The following is a 23,946-nucleotide window of genomic DNA, read 5'->3' on the forward strand; positions in this document are numbered from 1 at the left end:
ACAAGTGCTCGATAGGTGCGTCTTACTGTGGCCATCATTCAAATGCCTTACCGCACACAGACACACAAACACTAACGGCCTTCACGTTTTGCTGTTAATCATATCCCTAAGGATATTTGTGTGCTGAACAATGTAGCCTGCTTCCTAACCACATTTGCTAAATAACAATAACAACATTAAAGTTAAGTATCACCAATGGACCTTTAAACGTCCCTAACAAACGGAGAGGTCTATCGACCGACCGACTGACCGAACCAACCTACCATTCGCCGCCCCAAGTCTTACACAAGTGCCATTTTGACCAATTACAGAGCAAACAGCAATCAACAGCAACTTTGTTAACATTCAACACCCAGTAGTCCCCAACCTTCTGCTTCATCCGGCACTTCAGTTCGGCGTCCATAGATTATCACCGTTCCGGCATAGCTTCGAAAATAGCAACAACGCCAACCTACAGCGGCAACAGCAGCAGTAGCAGAATATATCGGTGACATCGTCACAATAAAAACAAAAAATGGAAGCCAGTCTCATGTATGAAATCCTCATGTATTTGAATTCGTTCTATTTCGGTCTGTATGCTGCATTCAAGGTGTGTGTCAGTACCCTGAAATTTATTCTATTAACGTATCCCGAGAATGCCGTAATGAGAGAAGGTATTTTATTGCTGTCCATGTGTGTGTTGGAGACGGTGCGTATCATATTGGGCCGTCGTAGTAGTTTAAGTGCTCGTGGTAAGTATTTTGTAGAAAAATATTTTTTTTTTTGGGAAAATTAATATACATATATTTTATGTTTTCAGGACAATTGTTAGTAACCGCATACGATTTACTTTAGCAAAACTTGTCCTTATCCACTTTAAATTATATATTTATGCGTAAAGAGGACCTCGGTTAACTTGAGGTCAACAAACTATAAATATTTGTGTACGACATAGCAAACCCCAGGTGTAGAGTTCTCACGCTTCTCTTTGGGAGTATATGTTTACCTATTACACCTTCCTCACAAAGTTTGGGTTGGTGTAGGTTAGTTTAAATTATCTAAAGGTGTATCATGAATTGAGGACAAACACTCCACTCGAAGTGGTTTTTGTCCATATAAAATGGGAACATATGATTGAATATTACTTACAGGAACAGCCCAGAAGCTCCTGCACAGCTATAAATACCAATGTAAATTGTATTGTTAGCTGGTGGAAATCTAAACAGAGTTCTGTACACCCATCTATATACTTGTACAAAAATTAAGATGTGATAAGCTTTTTAAACGCTTTATCACAATTATATAAAATGGAAACATATATGGAATATAATTTTGAGTTCAGAACTTGTTTTTGACTTATTGGCGTTTTTTTCTTTACATGCCTCTGTTATGCCAGAAGCTTCCTTAATATGTATTCATAAAATATTTAATACAAATTAACTTTTTAAAGTCTTTATGGCCCATAGTCGGTAGTTATTGCTTTAATATACCTTTACCAGGCTATGAATTTTGGCATTGGAAGTATTATTTTTAGCAACGTTAGACGATACCGACCATGCCGAACATTTTATATCCTTCACTATTCTAAATAACTAAAATATGTCGGGACCTTATCATGAGAGCTCTGACATTAAGTTAAATATATGTGTACCAAAAAATCATTATTGTTGTACGAAAACAAAAAAGTCGATTTTTTGAAAATGGATTATTAAAAAAATTGACAATATTGTCCATGTATAAATTAGTTTGGGGAAAAAGAAATCCATTATTTTTATATCAACTTTATTTAACATGTCCGATTTGAGCCATATATGTCCCGTTTTGTTGTATGATATGTTGCCATTTTAAGATAACTTTTTAATGTCCTGCTCTCTATTTGCAAAAAACTCTAGTAGTCAATTTCCACAATCCTCCCTAGATACCAATTTTTTATCACTAAAGAAATTTTGCAATGTAAGAAAAATATGATAATCGCCTGGTGCCAAGTCCGGACTGTATGGCAGCTGCATTAAAACTTCCCAACCAAGCTCCCGAAGCTAGTCACTGCTGATGTATGTTGCCTAGCGTTGTCCTGGTGGAACACGACACCTCTCCTGTTGGGCAATTCCGGTCGTTTCTGGTCAATTGCTATCTTGAAACGGTTCAGTTGTTGACAGTAGAAATCAGAATTTAGCGTTTGGCCATATGGAAGCAACTCATAATAAAATAATCCCCTTCGAGTCCCACCAAATGTATAGCAGAGCCTTCCTGGCCGTTAGTTCTGGTTTGGCCACCGTTTGAGATGCTTCACCGCTTTTTTACCACGATCGTTTTCGCATAGGGTTATCGTATGCAATCCATTTCTCATCTCCAGTCACCATCCATTTAAGAAATGGGTCTATTTCATTCCGTTTGGCCAAGGCTTCGCAGATGGAAATTCGATACATTCTATTTTGTTCTGTTAATTGGTGTGACACCTAAACATTGAGCTTCTATTTGAATCCAGCTTTGTGTAAAAGTGTTTAAAACAGTTTTATGGTCGATTTTTAGCTCATGGGCGACATTACGACTGCTAACATACCGGTCAATTTCAATTTTATCAACATGATGGAGAATATTTTTGTCCTTTATACCATCCATCTAACACGACAGCTTGTGGGGATAATTGGTACAAAGTCGAAAAAAGTACGATTTTTATCCTAAAATAATGGGCCAAATATCAGTTTATACAAAGTGCGAATTTCTTCAAAAGTACAAAACTGCAACCCATATCAATTGTCAAAGGTTGTACTTGGAGTGAAAATCCTACTTGGAAATTATTGTTTATTTTTCACATTTTTAAGCGCGCACAACTCAAATTGGTCACCACACACTATTTTCGTAAACAATTAAATTGTTTTTCCAATATTTATACCCAACACAACTATGTTGTCAGGGTATTATAGCTTTATGCAGCCCCAAGCCCCGACTAGCTGAGGCGATCTAGACACGTGTGTCCGTCCGTCCGCCCATCTGTCTATTATAATTTGTAAACACGATATATGCCACAGTTATGGACCAATCTTCATGTATGGGTTCTGGCTAATGAAGACCCCTGTTGTTTCTGGTAAAGATCGGTTAATTTTTAGGGGATGAAATGGGCCAAATACTTAATATTTGTCGTTTTTCCTGGTCGCTCCAGACGCTGCAGTTATGGTCCGAACATTGTGAAATTTTACATGGAGAAGGGGATCGGGATAAAGAATAAGCATGCCTGTTTTTGATAAAGATCGGTCAATATTTGATTTTGACTTTTGTGTGGAAAATGAAAAAAAAATTGGATTCTATGGCGTATATATTTACTTTTAAAAGACAAAGACCCGAGAAGTTGATAGTATATCCAAGAGGTGTGGCTGAACTTTAAATTGATATTAATTATATTGTCGTATGTTATCGGATGTGGAAGTTACATATAAATATTTACAGGTGCTTACGTATTCAGATATTATTTAGTAATCCATTACCACACTAGAGGGCGGAAATATAACGCTGATGAGATTTGAAATTTTCCATGGGGTTTCAGCTATGGTCAAGGAAAGCGCTTATAATTTTCGGTGATGATCAGATAATAATTTTGGGATGAAGTGGACCGAAAACATAATTTTTTACATTTTTTCGAATCGATCTATAGGCCACACTTATAAGCCGATCATCACCATACAACCCACGCTGAAGTCAATCTGGACAAGTAATAAGAAGGGCTGTACGGAATATTAGTAATATTCGGAAAAATGTCAGCGTATGGAAGATGTGCTGTTGACCTCTAATCGGGCAAGAGGGTGCAAATGTCACGAAATATTTCCCACGCTTGGAATAAACTTCCTTAGAATGTTAGAACTCCGTCGTTGTTGTGTAGGATATCGTATGGTCGGCCCCGTCCGACTATACTGCTCCGCTCACTGGTTGAAATATATTTTTTATATTTTAACAAATTTATAAATGGTTTTTTATTGGAATTTATTGTGTCAGCATCAAGTGACGGCAAGAGTGATTCTCAAACTATAAATGCATTTTTTCCGAATCAGTGTTTTACGAATGGCAGGCACGATAACTCAAAACCTAATAATCCAAGGTAAACTTCTTAACACAAATCCACACGTCTTATCTTCTGGTCACTTTTTCATAATTCGTTGGAATATACCGATAAGTATCAAAACAAAAAGTATAGTAACTTGCGTTTACTCTCTTTGTCAATATAATGATGATCACCGGACGTATAACCATTATTTTATTATGATAACAGATATGTAACGTATACGCTTCATGGGGCTTCAAATTGGTACCATTTATAACCTTTTTTGCTATTTTAGTTCTTATTTCCGAAACTAATTCCAAATTCCATGACTCGAGTTCCTTAGGTTCATCTAAATATTACCAGTAATAGAAATTTCCATAACTACCAACCTCAATAACCCAACATAAATCATATTTCCCAACTTCAGAATTATAGCCCGATAATTTTAATTACAAATTTAAGGATTCAGTTCACCTAAATCCAAATTTTGACAAATTTAGTTTCATTTAGTACACATTTGGTCTGTTCCAGTTCTTTTTTAATAGTAAATATAGTAAAAGGGAATAATGTCAAAATCACTCTCAGAGTACATATTAATTACAAAAGTTCGGGAACGGAAATAGTAAATATTTCAAATTTAGATGCCATTACTTCAAAATCAACACAACAGCCAATCAGATGTAGGCATTCCTGTTTACCATTTGTACTCGGTCAAATTTCTCGAGAATGCCATTTTACAATAAGAATGCCATTTTGTTTTGTGTTCTCTTAATTTTGCATGAAAATTTTACTAGTTTATGGGGTTCAGGAACAATTTTTGGGACAAAAATCGATTTTTTGGAATAGTGATTGAAGAGTTTGCCATACACTAGTCAATCTCACATATACAAAAAGGGGTTCATCGGCATGACGGCAAGATTTATAGTGTATGGGGCCCTTTATATTTTGAATTTTTTCGAACGGAAGTCCAATATCGCAACTTAAGTGCCCGACAAATATATAAAATTAACCATGAATGCGTATTGGTTTCAATGCTGATTCAGATTTTCTTTAAAATTTGTAAATATTTTGCGGAAATAAAAGTTCTACAAAACAGTGGGTATGGGGACATGAAAGGACAATCTTCAGTGAAGTGCAGCACTTCTATATTTGTCATACTCGTGGATTATTTTTAGTATACTATTTTTAAATCTATCCTATAATTCACAATTCTAATTTGACTTCTCCTCTTTTTGTCATCGAATTTCATTACAGCATGGCAGGCGATAGCATCTGTAGTATTAACACTGCCCAGCCTCGTTCTTGTTATATATTTATGTTTTTTCCAAACGGCTGTTCTCAAACTTGAAGTAATCATGAGTGCCTTAATGATAGCCCTACACGTAGCTGAAATTGTGTACGCCAGCATGTTCATTTGTACGATGTGTCGACCGGTGACCTATACCTAGCAGTTGATGTTGGCTGTCCCGATGGCAATGACGACACCGACACTATGTGGAGCGCGACAAACAAAATCAAACAATTTTAGTAGTGTAGTAGTTTACATTACCCTGACCATAACGGAGACATCAACACCTACAACAACACTAACATTAACTACACCTTCGTATACACGTATGGATTTGTATTTGCTGCAAACAACCACATCCACATTATCTGTGACTCCAACGATGTGTGGTGAAGAAAGTCCACGTATCCATTGTATACCAAAGCAAAAACAGAAACAACAACAGCAGCAACGTACATTTTGTAATATAGTTAACAATGAAACACAGAACAACAACACCATATATAACACCAATAACCACAACAACATATGCCAATATTTTGTACCAAACAATTACCAAGTTTTCCAAAACACCTGCAACAGCGCCCATAGCAGTAGCAGGACATCAAAGAATGTTAAGCCCACAAGTTGAAGAGTGGCTGTGGCTGTCAGTTGAAAATTTCATTTTTCATTGTAATTAAATTGTAGGATCGCGAAAAAAGATTCCATATATAGAAACAAAACACACCATGTGTACAGTAATTATCGGTAGGATTTTAAAGGTAAGTAGATTTCTTATACCATTTTTTAATTGTAGCGTAACTTTCTGAATTTATTTAGAGAGGTCGTTTACGAGGCCTTTCCACTTAACCATTGACCCGTGTCTTAAAAAATATGTCGGCACGACTTTAACTTTTCATCATGACCCGACAACGTTTTGTTAAAGACTAATGTTCGAGTTCGGACATTGCCCAAGTTTTGTTAAATGCGTTTCAAGATGCAATGTTATGAGTAAAGCGAATGAATGCATAGATGGATAGAATAAAGAATAGCTAATTTACATATTTTGCTACTTAAGTATAGTATTTTTTAATTTACACTCAGACACATTGAAACACACGTACATACATACATACTGTACATTTGTGCATGTTGTATATTTGTGCATCGGATTGTGGGTATGGTAATGCATTTTTAAAAATAGATTTTTTCTTAAATTAACATCTCTAGAATGGGACTGTGCAGAGGCCAAACAAGAAAGCGCGCAAAAATCTTTGTCTGTCTATCTGAAGGTAGGCCAAAAGGTGCCGCCGCCGCTGCTGCAGATGTATTTGCACTTAATTAAAAGTGAATATGCCATAAGCAGCGGGAGCTGATGGATGCATTGGTTGGAGGAAAAGAACGAATTCCAATAGAGCTACTTGGTTGATGTGAAAATAATGCGAAAATCGTGCGATAGAATATTCAGGGCAAATTAGATACTAACAAGTCAGATATGGTTTGATCTATCCTGATCCTATGGTTTGAGGATGACATCGGAATTACACACATGTTTTATTATTGGCTTTATATAAGGTATGTTTTTATGAAAAAGGTTTCGGATTTAATGTTGAGGTAATTCGCCGCAAATTAAATGTACAAGTTTATGAAATATTGGTCCTATGTGGTTGACGTACAAGAAGGAATGGGCCAACGGGTCCCATATTTGGACTTGATCCAGGCTTGGTAAATATAATAGGTTGTGCAACGTTTGTTTCATATCGGACATTCCATTCACCTAATATTTGATTTATAAATATTGACAATTTTGACCATGTGCAGGGGAGGTATCAGAAGAAATGAACCAATGTGAATGAATAGAGCTATAAGATTGAAATTTTGTAATGCTAATCAAAGATGAGAAATAGTGTTGACATAAGGAGATGGTTTCGGAAGTGTGTACTCATGTATTCGAAAAGTACTAAACATTACCAAAATTTGGTACGGATGGAGCTGGAATCTTAAAATTTGAAATTAACATTACCTTCATAGTGTAGGATTGGGATATGTAGGTAGTTTTGGAAATTTGTTTTTATGTGTACGAAAAATACGATATGATACTGAATTTGCTACAATTTGGATTTGGGTGAACCTATTGAGCTGGAATACTGAAATTTGGAAATAAGATTACTACTGCAATGTAGAATTGAGGTATGTAGGTAAATTTGAGAAATCATACTTATGAGTACTAAATGGTACTAATTTAGTACAATTTGGATTTTGGTATAGAGTAGAGAATTCTTACTAATGTGTACTAAATTTGGATTTAGGGTGAACCGATAGGGCTAGAATCCTAAAATTGGGAAATATGATTTATATTGGATATAAATGTGGTCTGGTATTAAATTTTTGGTGCTTCGCCAAAGTTAAAGTACAGTGGTAGTTGTGTAGGGTATCATATGGTCAGTCCCTGGGTTTCATATGGGTTTTGATTATAATACGAACTTATTGACAAACTTGGCACAACTTAAATATTAACCATGTCTGTGTAATGTTGGAAGATGGCTCTTATCGGTCCACTCCTTCTAGTATCTCCCCTACGAAGAGTTTCCAAAAATTGTAAATCTCAAACGAAGCAAACGCGATATCCAATTTTATTTCTACCAAGCATGGGACTCATGGTCTTCTGTTTCTGGTATCTTCCTCACAATGAATTTGAAAACGGTTTTAATCCAATATTAATCGAATGGAATATCACATTTGAATCGAACATTTACCAAACCTACATTAAATCCAAAGATGGTAAATTCACAGATAACGACTTATCCAAAAGTCCCGGGGAAAGCTCTGTCCCTTATTTGAAATCGTTTATAACCACATATCGTTTATAGCTAACAATTTCGCCGGTGCAAAGTTTTGAAAATTCCTAGGCCGTCGGTATAAGTGATTTCGACTGTAACTTATATAAAGCCATTAATAAATCCAGTGTGTTCTAAACACGCTATACATACATATTTAAACTAAATATAAAAATAGGAAAAAAGTGTCAGTCGCCGTTGCGGACACTATTGTTTGCGGAAGGTCTTCGGATTTACACACAGGTTTCGTTTTATACAAAGTATATATTTTTTATCAAGGACGTTTCAGATTTAATGTTGATCTATTCGGCTTTTGAAATAAAATTTACAAGATTATATAATATTGACCCTTTTTGTGGGACGTACCAGAGGAGAGGGCTGACGGTTCCCAACTTAGGACTTGATCAAGCCTTCGTAAAGGTAATAATATACCCAAATTTCCTACAAACTGTTACAGGTTTAGAAAAAAATATTAATTTATTTAAACGAACGATCCAACTCGACTCTAAAAAGTAATTCCGTCGATCTCCACAAACCATAGGCTGAGGGCAAATATCTGCCGATAACACCGGCTGGTACTTGTTTATCTAAACCTTATACGAATGGTAAAAAATCGAAGAAAAAATGCAAATATCAAACTTGCATAGCCCACGAAATATGAAATTTAAAAAAAAAAATTATGTTGTAATCAGATCTCGTACTTCAATTAACAATATAAATATCTTTCGGTAGCTAAATAGCACTCGTAGAAATAGAAATCAATATAAAAAGATAAACGAGGGCTACAATATATGGGCAATATTGCCAATTTTTTAATATTCCGTTTTCAAAAAATCGGCTTTTTTGTTTTTGTTTTCGTGGTACATCAATGATTTTTGGTACACATATAGAGAAAAATGTTCTGAATCCGAAACCGTTCGCGATCAAATTTTGGGCATAAGAAAAAAATCTTCAAATTACGTGGTTTATTATATTGAACATCACGATAAATCAAATGATATCAAAATCACACACGTCTGTGTAGCGGTTTGTAAATTACAGCGACAACAAAACCAGATATTGAGGAAAAATATTTGTTTTTTGTTCGAAGAAATAATGTCACCATATTTAGTTTTTTTTTTTTTAATTTTATACATGGTACAATTATAAAAGGTAACAGCAAATCCCAGCTGATTTGATTCCAACGTAATACTAGTGTCAATATGAATTTGACTAATTATGTTTTTAAAAATCACCCAACAGGAAAATTGGGAACGCATACAATTTGAAATTGTTCTTTATTAATGTGCTCCCGTATTCAATTTACTCAATCTGCCTGCTGGGAAAGTTTGAGGAAGCAAATCTTTCTTGAAGGAATAACTCGCTATTCCCAGCATTGTCATATGTGTTACCCATATATATGGCAATGGCTCAATTAAAGGAAAGATGTGGAAGCGATAGAAATATAAATTTGGATTCATGTTTTCATTCATGTTTTTCAATTTTTATTTTGAGGATTCGAAAATATTCCATTTTCAAAATAAAAATAATTTGATGATAATTTGTTTGTTTGTTTACATTTTTCTGTCAAATGAGTTGACACTAGTAGAACTTACAACAACAAATTTCCATGTGGTTGTTGTATCGTTTTTTGTACAACAACACTTGCTGTTACGAAGAAGATTTTATATCATTCGAAACGTAAAAAAACCCTTACTGACCGCGGGTACCCATATCATTCAGTTGACAGATCTATAAATTTGGCCCGAAAAATAGGTTTTTTAGAAATTTGATCGCACAAAATGTTCACCTTCGGATGAGTATTACCCTGAAGCTGTGAAAACTACATACACAAAATATATATCAAATTACTCAGATTCGCGATACAATAATCTTATAATCGATTTTTAGAAATTCCTGTTTGCGTATTAAAGCTAGAAGTAAACTTAAAAAAACCCTCAAAATCGAGCATCAAAATGACAGCATCATTTAAAGGTAGATGCAGTTAAAATTTTGAAAAATTATACATAAAGTGCGCAGTTCCCATTTTGTTGGCTGCTAGTTTAACTTTGACGCGAAGGACGTGAAATGAGTGGTTTAATCACAAATCGATAGAGAACATAAAAAACTGGTACGCCTCATCCTGTTTTTACACATTTTTTTACATTAAAGTAGACACCGCTTCCACCAAAATAAAGTTTGGAGTTCAGTATCATGAACAGTTTGCAACGACAGATCAATTAACCCAAAACTGTTCACTTTTTTTCATATACTTAAGTAATTCCCGAGTTATAAAGGTGCGAACCTCCGCTTCAGCTATGTTAAAAAATTGGCAATATTGCCCATATATATGTTTGGGATTTCAAAGGGTGAATTCTTTTAATAATAATTTATTTATAAAATGAATTCCAAAAATGAATTCCACTACGCGTCGTTCGTGGCCTACCGTCCGTTCCTACATATATTTCTGGTATAATAATGCTAATGTGAATAGTTATCATCGATTAATACACTTTTCCATAACATTACTACTTTCGTCGTATTTTTGAAGGACCTTTGAGATGAAATAAATAAGATCTGTAGTTATATGTGAATCAATTCATACACATGTCTTCGACAACCTATGCAAAATTCCATTTCATTGGGACAGATTTAGGGTCATTTTGGCACAATGGAAGTTATTTGTTTCAATTTAGGGCTGTATAGAGGATGATCCACAACTTCAATGTTTTTGGCCGAGGTATAAGTCGATGTGTTGTTTTTTCGAATATCTCCGAAAACTTTATGCAAACAAATTGGGTTGTACCACTCAGAATTGACCTCCTTTGTTCTTGTAAATAAATTGCTTCGAAGGGTTACTTGTCGATTTTCTTACTCCCTGTTATATGCCAATTATAGGAGCAAAACGAATCATCAAATCATTGACCGGCATAGTGAGTTAATGAGCGCTAATTAAATTTATATTTAATTTGAAATGTAACGGCACATCATTCCAAATTCATTTCATTTGTTTTGGCTTTGTTTGTATCGTTGTGCTCGCAGTACACTGCATACGAATTTGTGACGCCATTCACAGTTCGTAAATTACATTTTTTTATTGGCAATGTCTGGATTTGAATTTGGTGTAAATCATAAATTTACGACTTGCAATTCGATGTTGTATTTGCGGGGTGAATGAAATAAAGAAACTAAACACAAAACAATAGGCCTCCTTCGGAGTGTTTTAGTGGCTAGTATTAAAGAAGAATAGTGTGTAAATGATGTGTCGATTTTAGTTGATTATACAAAGAAATGTAGCGCTTTTCGTGATATCGTCGTAATGTTGTTCTTCTTCAGCGACGTGTTGGTGAATTATTGATGTAGTACCCGTGCGTCGTATGATTCATGTCGACACCGATAACACTAATACGATGCTAATTTTAATTTAATGTTAAATTTACATACAGTAGAGTCTTTATAATTGCAAAAAAATTAAATTAAAGTTGTAGGACATTAATATATCCTTCGGTGTTTTGCATAAGATAAATATTGAAAATTGAAGACGTCCCATTTAAAGGCTCTTGGAGGGTAAAAAACTTGATGGCATAAAATAGCATACAAATATAGAAAATTTACAATGTCCATGTGTCGACGTAGCTTCCATATAAGGGTCCCGCTTTTAGGTATTTGAAAATATCACATACGTAGAATTATTACAGTCAAAAGTATCCACCTGTTTTTTATAATAAAAATGCCATAAGTTCATGTTAATCAATGCTTTAATTTTTGTTCTTTTTTATATGTGAACATGAACATCTTAACGCAAAATGAATGCAATAAAATAAACAATATTTCTGTGAATTCAATATAAAAACAATCATTATTCTTAAACAAATGCAATTGCAACCTCACAATGATTACAGTATCCAAAATAAAAGTTTTTTTTAACAATCCCTTGTTATATTTTACAGCGTTGAACATTACCAGCATAGATTTTACCAAGTTTTCCTTGTGAGATGTCTGAATGCATTTTTACGATTTGGCATGCTTCAAATGTTATGGCTGTTAATATTTTTCTCCAAAATACTCCATTTATTCTCTATAGGATTCAAATCCTGTGACTGAGCAGGCGTTTGAACTTTGGACAATTATAAAGAATCCATTGTCGAACTGTATAGGACTTGTGTTTGGGTTCATTATTTTGATAAAATTGAAATGTTGTCCCCAATCCGAATGTTTCAGCATTACATATCAAATTACCTTTTAAATAAATAAACTTATATATCTTATCCATAATGCCTTCAATAAAAATGAGATTCCTACTTCGGCAACCCCATACCATTACAGAGCATCCTGCTTTACGGTCGGAGTTGTGTGCTTAGGGTCCACGGCATTATTCGCCCTGCACCATATCTTACCTTACTTCGTCCATCTGTCCCAAATAAGTTAAGTTTGCTTTCATCACCAAAAATAACAGATTTCCATAATCACAAAATTTGTTTTCGTGTTCCTTGACGAAGTCCAATCGGATTTTCCGATTTTTGGGGTTTTTTGAATGTTTTTTTTTCAGTGCAAATCTGCCATGAAGACCATGCTTACGCCAAATTCTTCGATTTTTTATGTTACATCTCTTTCCAGATATTTCTGTAAGATTTCAACAAGTTTAGGCGCACTTAGCTTTGGATTATCGACCACTTGGCACAGCAACCACTTTCTGCCTCTTACATTGAATATGTTTTTCTCGCTGGTTTTAGCGTTGTTGCAAATTCCATTCTCGGTTTTGTGCCTCAATATAATTTTTTGGACAGCAGATCGCGTAAGATTGAGTACGCCCGTTATTTTTCGTCTGCTAAGGCCCCAGTCACTTCTAAGTATACGTTTAACATTCCCTACAAGCGCTAATAGCTTATCCCAAAGATAATGAATGGTGGACGACTACGTCACAAAGTTCCCTTGAGATGCATTGCTAACGTCTTGTCGAACACCACCTCCACACCAACTCGACTAGCCCATTCAGACGTTATGCTCAGGGCCTCCTTATTTCTAGTCTTCAGCTCAAGACGAGCCTCACCTTCTATCAAATTGAGAGGTCAGCATATGCACGCACTTGGAACAATACCGACAATGAGTGCAACAAGGTATTCAGCATTATGTTCCATATATATGGACCATTGATAGAATTCTAAGGACACCCACGGGCAACATCACGCCAAACTGTAGCACTGGCAGCTACAAACCCTTGATTTTCTGTTATTAAAATAACTACGCCAAAGCCATAGCTCACGGCAACCAACTTCCTCCAACCGTGACAAAGTTCCTTTGAAAAGCATTGTCGACAACTTGTCGAACGCCATCTCCACACTGACTCGACTACCCCATTCAGACATTATGCGCATGAACTCCTCACTTCTAGTGTCCAGCTCAAGACGAGCATCGTCTTCGACCAGAAAGAGAAGGTCATCCGCATATGCACACCCTTGGAACGATGCCGACAATGAGCGCAACAAAGTATACATCATTAAGATCAAACTGTAGCACTTGCAGCTACAACAACTTCTTTTCTATTATTAAAATAACTACGCCAAAGCACTAGCTCACGGCAACCAACTTCTCCAACCGCGTGAGCACGCTATCCCAGGATAGATAGTCAAACGCACCTTTGAAAACTACAAATATGCCCAGTACATAGTTGGCACTTGACTGTCTAACTAATCTGCTAACACTACACCACTACCTTACCTGTACCGAACTGGTCCTCGGCTAATCCAACCTCATAGCTCTCCAAAAGTCGTGACACTATTATCTTTTCCAATGATTTTGCAAGCATTGTGCCCACGCAGGTAGGCAAACGCAGCTTTGAAATCTACAAGTATGCCCAATACACACTTGACTGTCTACATCACCACCTTGCCGGAAATCGAACTGCTCCTCGGCTAATCGACAACAAATGGTCTGAATCGGATTTAACCCAAAGAAAAAAACCGATATTTTGATCGTATAAAATGCAGAGGGTAAAAATATGTGTTCCATGATTCATCGTATATTCCGATCAGGTCGCTAGCTATCTCAAAAGAATATTTGCTGATAAGAAATATTCGTCTTTATGGAAAGGCGAAATCCGAGACATACAAAAATGGTATCGAAAAGTTGGAGTACCCAATAATCAGTACCTCAGCCATAAAAAAGTTATAAAAAATAAATAAAATCCGAAAATCTTGCTATGGTAAACTATGAACGTTACAATGGATCTGCTTGCATGGTTAGTTCATGAAATCTCTAAACAACTTTGGCATTTTTCTCTACCAAGTAGCCCAAAAGAATTTTCTTAAAAAAATATCTGAAAGTTCGTTGTACTCTAATACATTCAGCACAAATATATTAGACACGATCATGAGCAAAGAAGACCAGCTCTTTTTTGCTCTTAACAAGTTGTGACCACCACAAAGGTTTTCACAAGAAAAAGACAATATTTTCATAATGTTGTTGTTGTTACTGTTTTTGCCATTATATCTTCCTTAGCATAATATGACGAGCACAATTGAATTGAATTTAATTGCTACACAAGACGGAGATTCGCAAATGAGATTCGCATTCCGTTGATCAGTCTAAAAATACAAGTCGAACGCAACAAACAAGTCAACGCTTTCTAGTCGAGTGCAATCGGGGGCTATTTTTAAAGGCAAAAACTATGAAAATGTGAAACGCATTCTACACAAAATCCAATTCAAATAAATTAATTCATATTGAAAATACAAAATGTAAAATTGTCAATGTAAAAGGAACGGAAATAATTGATCTGCCCCCACTTTGATGTTGAACTAAAGAAAAAGAAGAAGAAGAAAAAATGCCACCAAAACGTCCACCACCATTGGTACCAAAGAAACCAAACCCCAGCATGGTCTACGAAGTGCTCATCTATTTGAATTCATTCTATTTTGGGATGTTCGCATTCTGCGAACTGGCCATGAGTCTGCTGAAGGCTATAAATTTAACATATCCTTCAGAAATATTGATACGTGACATGGTTATGATTGTGGCTTATTGTTCTTTGGAGACAGTGCGTGTGATTTTGGGACGTAGAAGTTCATTGGCCGATCGTGGTAATTATAAATTGTAGTAGTTATATTTTAAAGTGATATCGTATGCAAAGAATATTATATCGGATTTGTATAACATCCCCAAACATTTTTTGGATGTTCTCACATCCGTGGTCTACTGTATATTTTCCATCATAAGGTGTAGTGTATATTTGTAAAGATGTTCCAATTATTTAATTGTAATTTCAATTGTAATTCTATTATAAAATATTTTCCTCAAGTATAACCCCATGGAGGTTGGTTTTGTCTCTGTAGATAAGTGCGTCAATTTCTTTACATCAACAAATGAGCGCACCAATATTTGTGAGTGTGTGTGTGGACTTCTATGAAATCCCTTATTACCACTATTATATCGTGTGGCTGCATTATCCACTATTCTATGAAGAAAGCAATGCCAGCCTGTTAAAATTACTAAAAAGATCGCCAGATTTAAAATAATCGTTTCAAAATGCCCATATAGATTGTTATTTCTTCGTCTGATGAGTTTGTAATTTAACATTCCGAGTTCTTGGTTCAGTTTCATTTTAGCCAATGAATTAAATTTTATTATTTTTTTTTTATAAGTGAACATGAACATCTTAAGTTATAAATCATCCATTCTCGAACGACCTGGAACATGTGTTTGGGGTCATTATTTTTCTAAAGTTGAAATGTTGTCCCCGATACCAAATTTTCAGCTCTAAATTTTATATTATAAAGTCGGTATTGTTTGCTTAGGGTCCACGTCTTTATTCACCCTGCACCATACCTTAACTGACCCATCCGATTCAAACTAAATATTTTTTTTCATGCTCTTGAACGAACTTCTATTAGACTTTCCGACTTATGGGGTTTATGTATGGCTTTTTCAGTATTTCTCTACCATGCTTATGGAAAATTCTTCAAATTGTTTTTGGGTTACATTTCATTTCTAGATATTTCACTGCGTTTTTAGCACGTTTAGGTGCACTTAGCTTTGGATTATCGCCACTTGTCGGAGAACCCTTATATTGAATATTTTTTTCGGTTGTTGAAAATGCGAATCCCGGTTTTGTGCCTCAATATGACTTTTTTGATCAGCAGATCGAGTAATATTGAGTATTTCCGCTATTTTCCGCTGAGATTTTCCTAGTTCAGGTGAAGAACTAATTTCGTCTCGGCAATCATTGTGTGGTGTCCCATGGTCTCAAATTCTCACGATGGCTATCCAAATAAGTAAACTCCGCATAAAGTGCAAAATTCGAAGTTGTAAATAATTTCTTTTGTTTAACAATTTTATTTATAATTACTTTTTTATTTTGAATTTATAAAAATATTGTCTATTTTTATTTCAATTTTAGGTTATGTGAGTATATAAAAAATAATGAAATTGTATTCATTAATTAACACGCACTTATGCCATTTTTATAATGAAAATGCCAAGTGGTTACTTTTGACTGTGACTAACTGTATATAAAGGGTGTCCCAAGTAGAACGATTTTTTTTTTTAAATTATATAAATCGCAGAAAATTAAAAAAAAAATTGAAACTTTATTATATCGTAAAGTTGACAGAATGAGGTTATGTATGAAATAAGATATCGTGCAGATGGCCGCAGTGGCTTTGTTGGCATACGCACGATCTTTTAATAAAAATTTCAATGACCATTTTTCATAAATGTAGCGGTATTTCTTTAATGTATCGTCCAATTTCCACGTTTTTTCGAATTTAAAAAATCCAAAGAAAAAAATCTAAGGGGTTTAGGTCACACGATATTAGCTGTCAATTCTGGTCTCCAATAGGCGAAATAACAAGACCGGGAAATGACTGATGCAGCAATTGAATTGTTTCAATGGCTGTATCATGGTACAATAAGTAGGTAGTCCATTTAAAGCAGCTGATGTATCGATTAACTGTCAAAGTGCGTAATTTCTACTTGAATTGTATAGTGTTGCCAACCATGTGAAATATTATAAGGAAAAATTTGAAAGATAATCGAGACAAAAACAAAGGTTTTTGTTTTGATACATCGTCTTATTATTGCATCATGGGTTGTATGACAGAGGTGTACAGATAGAAAATGCTCAGAGTAAACGAGAAACCGGCATATGAAATGACTTACTAAAAGAAAACGTAGAGAACGAGCTTATTGATACATGTAAACAAGGGCACCAATTGCCATGCTTGCACAGCACTACTGTAGGACATGTGGCGCCGTCTTGTTGAAACACATGACCTCCACATTCATTTCCTCAATTCTATGCAAGAATCGTTGCCCTCCGCATTTATTTCTTCAAATCTAGGCAAGAAAAAAACTTGTTATCTGTAGTATAGTGTAAATATGCCGGTACTAAAAATTGCAACTATGCAAAAGTATCATTAGCTGTCAAGTTGCATCTGACTCTTTCTTCTTAAATTAGTGATCGATGTAAGCACACGTTGTAATAAAAAATATACTTTTAATTTTCTAAATAAATAAATGAATTACATATGAAATTATCATATTAATTGGCGACGAGGGTCAAATGCAGGAAGAGGAGAGAGCATCTGTACCAGAAACAAAAAGGATGGCTACAAAATTAGGCGATTTGTGTTCTTTTAATGTCGCTGCCGGTAAATGGCAGGTTTATGAGGAACAAATGCAGTTTTTCTTCATGGCCAATGGGATGGTCGATGATAAAGTGAAAAAGGCTATATTACTGTCATCGTGCGGAACAGAGACATATGCTCTGCTCAAGTCGATTGCGACACTAGAAAACATCATTGATACATCTTTCACGTTCGAAAAAGCAGTAACGCTATTGAGAAAACATTTTTGCCCACATGCAAATATAATAATCCAGCGATTTCAGTTTTACAGAAGAGACCAGCTTGAAGGTGAATCGATTCCAGAGTATTTAGCAGCTCTTCGAAAATTATGTCAAAGCTGTGATTTTAAAGATTTGGATGAAATGCTGAGAGACAGATTGGTTTGTGGAATGAGAGACACGAATGTTTAGAAAAGGTTTCGGATCAAAAAGGAGACAACGAGAAGTATATTTTGTCCGTCTCTTGTCAAAATAGATCATCGTTTATACGAGAGGTAAAAATATATGACCGTGCAGTGAAGATGGAAATTGATTCCGGGGCCAGTCATTCTATTATGAGCCAGAGAAAATTCATCGAATATTTCGGAAAGATGCCTCTCGAAGAAAGTGATAATCAGGGAATGGCCCGTCATTGATTGGAAGAAATTGGTTTCATGAATTAGGAATTCAAATAGCGAGCAGTTGTAACCGGATCGATGCCAATATTCCAGAACAAATTGAAATGTACAGCGAAGTATTTAGTGAGGGTCTAGGCGACTATAAAGGAGACAAAGTAAAACTCAACGTAATGGAAGGTGGTAAGCCAAAGTTTTATAGATTTCGTCCGGTGCCATTTGCCCTTAAACCCAGAATAGAAGCTCTACAACAAATGATTGACGACAACATCATTCTACAACAATCGTTCCAGTGGTGAAACCAGATGTAGTATTAGAATATGCGGGGATTACAAGTGTACGGTAAATCAAATTCTGTGTAATGAGACGTACCCCCTTCCGACCAACACTGAAGTTTTTGCAACACTGTCCAACTGTAAGTGGTTTTCAAGGCTAGATCTCGACAGAGCTTATACCCAAGCAAAGTTGATGAGGAATCTGCAAAAATTCTAACATTGAAAACTCACAAGGGATTATTTGGAGTAACCAGATTACCTTTCGGAATATCCACAGCACCAAGCATTTTTCAAAGGCTAATGGAAAGCATATTAGGCGATGTTCAAGGAGTAGTTGTTTATTTAGACGATATTCTGATTGGAGGCTCAACAATGGAAGAAATGTGGAGACGTACAAGAGAAAGGAACACTTCAGCGCATACGAGATGCAGGCCTCAAATTGAAGAAAACAAAATGTGTATTTGCAGTGCCAGAAATAACATTTTTAGGGTTTGTGATAAATCAGAATGGAGTCAAACCAACTTGTGAAAAAGTAAAGGCAGTTTCGAACGCACCCGAGCCGACAAATATGCAACAACTCCAGGCCTTCTTAGGATTACTTAATTTTTATGACCGATTTTTCAAGAACAAAGCAGATTTAATGGAGCCATTATACAGATTGCTAAAGAAGGACGTTTGTTTAAAATGGGGTAGCGAACAGAAGTCCAGTTTTATGAAAGCCAAAGAAATTTTAAAGTCTAAAATGGTGTTGGTACACTACGGGAGATGCATCACCATATGGAGTTGGAGATGCATCACCATATGGAGTTGGAGCCGTTCTCGCTCATATGATGCCAGATGGAAGAGAGGCACCAATAGCTTTTGGTTCGAGGACACTGCAGCCAGCAGAAAAAAATTATTCTCAGCTCGACAAAGAAGCGCTCGCCATTATTATTGGGATAAAGAAATTTCATCAATATTTGTGTGGTCGAAATTTTACAATTTATACGGATCATAAACCACTACTAGGGCTTTTAAATCCTAAAAAACCAATTCCACAGCACATATCACCCAGGTTGTTAAGATGGTAGTTAATGTTGGGAGCGTATCAATACGAAATTAAATATAGAGAGGGATATAAAAATCAAAACGCAGATGCCCTTAGTAGGTTGCCATTGGTGGTTGATAAAGGTGTTTCAGTGAATTTAAACGTATTATACCACATTGAAGGTGAGGAACCGTTTTTAATAACATCGAAAGATTGCGAGAGCACAAGAACAGATCCAGTAATATCCAAAGTCATGTTTCACATACAAAGAAAGCACAACGATTTGTTAGCAGATTCAGAAGAAATCAAACCATACGCCACAAGAATAAATGAACTTTCAATTGAAGGTCAATGTTTGCTATGGGGAAGCCGAGTAATAATTCCAAAAAAACTTCGTTGGAAAATGTTGACAATGCTACATGAAATACATCAAGGCATAACATCGATGAAAGCAATCGCTCGCAGTTACTTCTGGTGGCCGGGATTAGATAAAGATATTGAGACCTTAGCAAGAGGATGTGAAAAGTGTTGCCAATATAGCAAGAATCCTCCAGCAGCAGAGCCGAAACAATGGCCAGCTACTCGAATGCCGTGGTCCAGATTACACGTAGATTATGCAGGTCCATTTTTGGGAACAAATTTTTTAATTGTGGTTGATTCTCATTCAAAATGGGTAGAGGTAAAAATTACGAATTCAATCACATCAAGTAGGACAATTGAAATGTTACGCGATATATTTTCGACACATGGCATACCTGACACAGTCGTTACGGACAATGGGAGAAATTTTGTATCGGAACGTGCGAACGGCACCATACCACCCTTCTTCAAATGGACAAGCGGAGAGGTTTGTGCAGACAATTAAAAATCTTCTGAAGAAAGTAAGTTCAACGAATTTAAAGAAGGAAATAGCCAACATACTTTTGAGACTTCGCACCACACCAAACAACAACAACATGACGCCGTCCGAAATGTTGATGGGGAGGAGGATAAAGACATTAATGGATCACATACACCCAGCCAATTCAAAAATGGAACAAACCATACCACAGACGACAGTAAGGAAATTTAGAACAGGTGATAACGTTTGGTACAGGAATTATGGTAATGGTGAAAAATGGTTGCCAGGAACGGTCCAGTCTACCGGTTCGAGGAATTATGAAATTATAGATGGTAACAATATGCACTCAAGGCACATAGACCAGCTGCGTAGCCGGTTACCCGAAACAACAACAACACCTTTGACAACAACTGATTCTATTGGACAAAATACGCCAGATGAGACCGAACAACATGCAGTTCCAGACAGTTTGCCACTTGAAAATACAACAACTATAATAGACACTACACCAGCAACATTCCAAGGACCCGAGCAAACACCAAACCGAAATCGTCCAGTACGCACTAGGAAAGCTCCTCAGAGATATGGTGACTACGTGATGGGGGAGGAACTGTAGTACAACGTAAATATGCCGGTACTAAAAATTGCAACTATGCAAAAGTATCATTAGCTGTCAAGTTGCATCTGACTCTTTCTTCTTAAATTAGTGATCGATGTAAGCACACGTTGTAATAAAAAATATACTTTTAATTTTCTAAATAAATAAATGAATTACATATGAAATAATCATATTATTATCATTTCACGATACCGAACATCATTGACTGTTTGTGCTTGACCTGCCTCATTTTAATAAAAAAGTTACAATAATTCCAATAAGTTCCTCCAGCCCAAAAACCACACCGCGTAGTGGCACGTTGAAAATGCATTTGCTTCTCGTGAATCACTCAAGGATTTTCCTCACTCCAATTGCGAGAATTCTGCCTAAAGACGAAGCTATCAGGAATGAAATGGGCCTCGGGTAATTTAAATGTTAATAAAACCAGCTCTTAAAAATTTTGAGATTTTCATATATAATTTTAATTGTTTTACATTTTTTGCACCCAGCCGCTGGTTGGCCGATGCGGCTACCGTATTAAATATACCTTGTGTAATAGTACGTTTACATTGTACTGGATTTCGTTAACCCTGCGGGTTTAAATTGTCAATTCCATTGTATACATGGCAAATAAATCCTCATAAAGTAGGTTAACCCGGTGAAAAGATCTAATGTAAATGCGGTTTAAGACAAAGTGAGAATGCGTTGTTCATTCGTGTAGCGCTAAGGGATAAGTAAATCGGCTTTCGACAAATCGATTAATCGACTTTTTGTATTGGAAAGTCAAAGTGGACTTTTGATCGCTGAGGAAATCGCAAATTCGTCTTTTCAAGGCCAACTTTAAATTTTCTTCATAAATGCTTGGCTTATTATCAGAAAGCCAAAATTACGCCTTTTATCACATTTTTAATCTAGAATTCTAAAGTCGATTTTGAACTGGTTTGACAAAATCGAAAAGTCGTCAAGGGTCAAAATCGACTTTTTGTTCAGTGGCAAAATTCTAAGAGTCGACTTTTTCGCTCGACTATGTATCCCTAGTAGTGCTTCCTGTTATTTCCTGTTACTCCTCTTGGGCGCATTGAACTTTCGCAAAGTTTGCCGGTTAACTGATGTCCGTAACATAACCAGAATGACGCTTTAATCGAATCCCCAAGGATCTCGAAATCGAGGTCGACCAAGAAACACCTGACGATGAAATATAATTAAGAGGAAATAACATTACATGCTTCTTCCCATGACATTTTTTCTTAATATGTGGCCGATCCATCTTCATTCCAACGTTTAATATGTTCTTATATGGGTTCCTGGCGAAATACACTTCATCTAGACTTCTTTACAATTAAAGGGGTCAGAAACCTTAAAAAGTTTAGGGGACGACTTCCTTTTCGACGGGTTTCCAAAGACCGGGATCATCTTCTGATGTCTCACTCAAGGCAGTTTTATCCTTTTTAGAAGTTTTTATTTTGATAACTTTTCGTTGTCCAGGCCACGATATTACTTTTCTGAATAACTTTCTTGGATTCTGTAAATAAAAAACTCCAATGAAAATATAGTAAAATAATCGAAAAATCTATTGAAAAGAAGAGCTGACACTACAATTTCTGTTCAAAGTATTTTAAGCACTACAGAATAAAATTTCGATCCCCTAGACATGTTTGCCTCCCTTTTTAAGTAACACCGTATAAATTGTCTACGTTAATTTAATTTGTTTTTTTTTTTTCTTTCTTTGCAGGTTTTCCAGCAATTGTATCGGTTCTTTTGATTGTTCCATGCCTATTTGGTGTCAACTACATTTTACTCTTACAGCTATACAAATTACGTCTGGAATATGTTCTGTGCGTTTTACAATTGGGTTTATACATCACCGAAATTTGGTATGCCATCTATTTTGTTTTCACACTTTGTCGACCCATAAATTACGATTAGAAAAAATCAATATTTTATAATATTTTTTATATATATAAATAAATATAAATAAAATATATAAACTTACACCAATATATTTTAATTGTATTATAAAACAAGTGAAACAATTAAAACATTTAATAACAATGCAATATAATAACATTATCAAAAAATATAATTTCCAATAAAATAAAGTAAATGACCAAAAATTTGAAATTAAAACAAAAAAAAAAAAAAAAAATAAAATAATTCGATAAAAATTGAAAACTGTTATAAATATATTTGAATGTATTTTTAAGAGTTACAAAATTTGTAGATTTAAGTTTGATTTTATAAAAACAAATTGTAAATGTCTGTCTCACTCTCAATATTGAGATGAGAGTGTTTTTCAAAGAGGTCCTCTGTCTCTCTCTAAAATGGTTTCGTTAATTAATCCAAATAAATTAAAAAAATTATTTATGTATATTTTATTTATTTTCCTATTTTGTAAAAGGTATACATTATTTTCTTCAAAGGTAGGTGGTGAATTTACAATGCTACATATTTTACAAGGTTAGGTGTAAACATTGTACAATTATTAAAAGGTATGGTTTGGGCATGGCACAATGACAGATAATCGAGAAAAAAAACAAAAACCTTTGTTTTTGTCTCGACCATCTGTCAAAATGTTCCTTATAATATTTCACATGGTTGGCAACATTGCACATCGAATTCAAGTAGAAATTTCGCACTTTGACAGTTAATCAAGACATCGGCTGCTCTAAATGGACTATTCATTGTGCCAAGTGTGTGAGCATGATGTAATAACAAGATCATGTATCAAAACAAAAACATGTTTTTTTGTCACGAACATCTGTCAATTTTTTTCTAGTAATACTTCACATTGTTGGCAACATTACACATCAAATTCAAGTAGAAACTACAAGTCCTTTGATAGGTGAAAATGTGCCTCATGGAAATATTGGTTTT

At 35.3% G+C, this 23,946-nt stretch overlaps 2 protein-coding genes across 2 annotated transcripts; both read left to right on the plus strand.

Moving 5' to 3' along the window:
* The first annotated feature begins 508 nt into the window (after nucleotides 1–508).
* On the plus strand, nucleotides 509–5,510 carry LOC133324637 (transmembrane protein 216-like). The gene is made up of 2 exons (XM_061533470.1): nucleotides 509–731; nucleotides 5,267–5,510. The coding sequence occupies exons 1-2, from the start codon at nucleotides 515–517 to the stop codon at nucleotides 5,458–5,460; spliced, it is 411 nt and encodes a 136-aa protein (XP_061389454.1). The 5' UTR covers nucleotides 509–514; the 3' UTR covers nucleotides 5,461–5,510.
* A 9,394-nt stretch (nucleotides 5,511–14,904) lies between these two features.
* Nucleotides 14,905–23,027, plus strand: LOC133324635 (transmembrane protein 216-like). The gene is made up of 2 exons (XM_061533469.1): nucleotides 14,905–15,174; nucleotides 22,805–23,027. The coding sequence occupies exons 1-2, from the start codon at nucleotides 14,919–14,921 to the stop codon at nucleotides 22,996–22,998; spliced, it is 450 nt and encodes a 149-aa protein (XP_061389453.1). The 5' UTR covers nucleotides 14,905–14,918; the 3' UTR covers nucleotides 22,999–23,027.
* Nucleotides 23,028–23,946: the final 919 nt, after the last annotated feature.

Source organism: Musca vetustissima, unplaced genomic scaffold (genome assembly GCF_032173495.1).
Source record: "Musca vetustissima isolate MV318-11 ecotype Yass unplaced genomic scaffold, APGP_CSIRO_Mvet_v1 utg19773, whole genome shotgun sequence".
NCBI classification, from domain to species: domain Eukaryota; kingdom Metazoa; phylum Arthropoda; class Insecta; order Diptera; family Muscidae; genus Musca; species Musca vetustissima.

Excerpts from the sequence above, each read along its gene's own strand:
- LOC133324637 (XM_061533470.1), top strand. The coding sequence starts at position 515 with ATGGAAGCCAGTCTCATGTATGAAATCCTCATGTATTTGAATTCGTTC. Across the intron at positions 732-5,266 it reads TAGTAGTTTAAGTGCTCGTG|CATGGCAGGCGATAGCATCT; the intron begins GTAAGTATTTTG and ends ATTTCATTACAG.
- LOC133324635 (XM_061533469.1), top strand. The coding sequence starts at position 14,919 with ATGCCACCAAAACGTCCACCACCATTGGTACCAAAGAAACCAAACCCC. Across the intron at positions 15,175-22,804 it reads AAGTTCATTGGCCGATCGTG|GTTTTCCAGCAATTGTATCG; the intron begins GTAATTATAAAT and ends CTTTCTTTGCAG.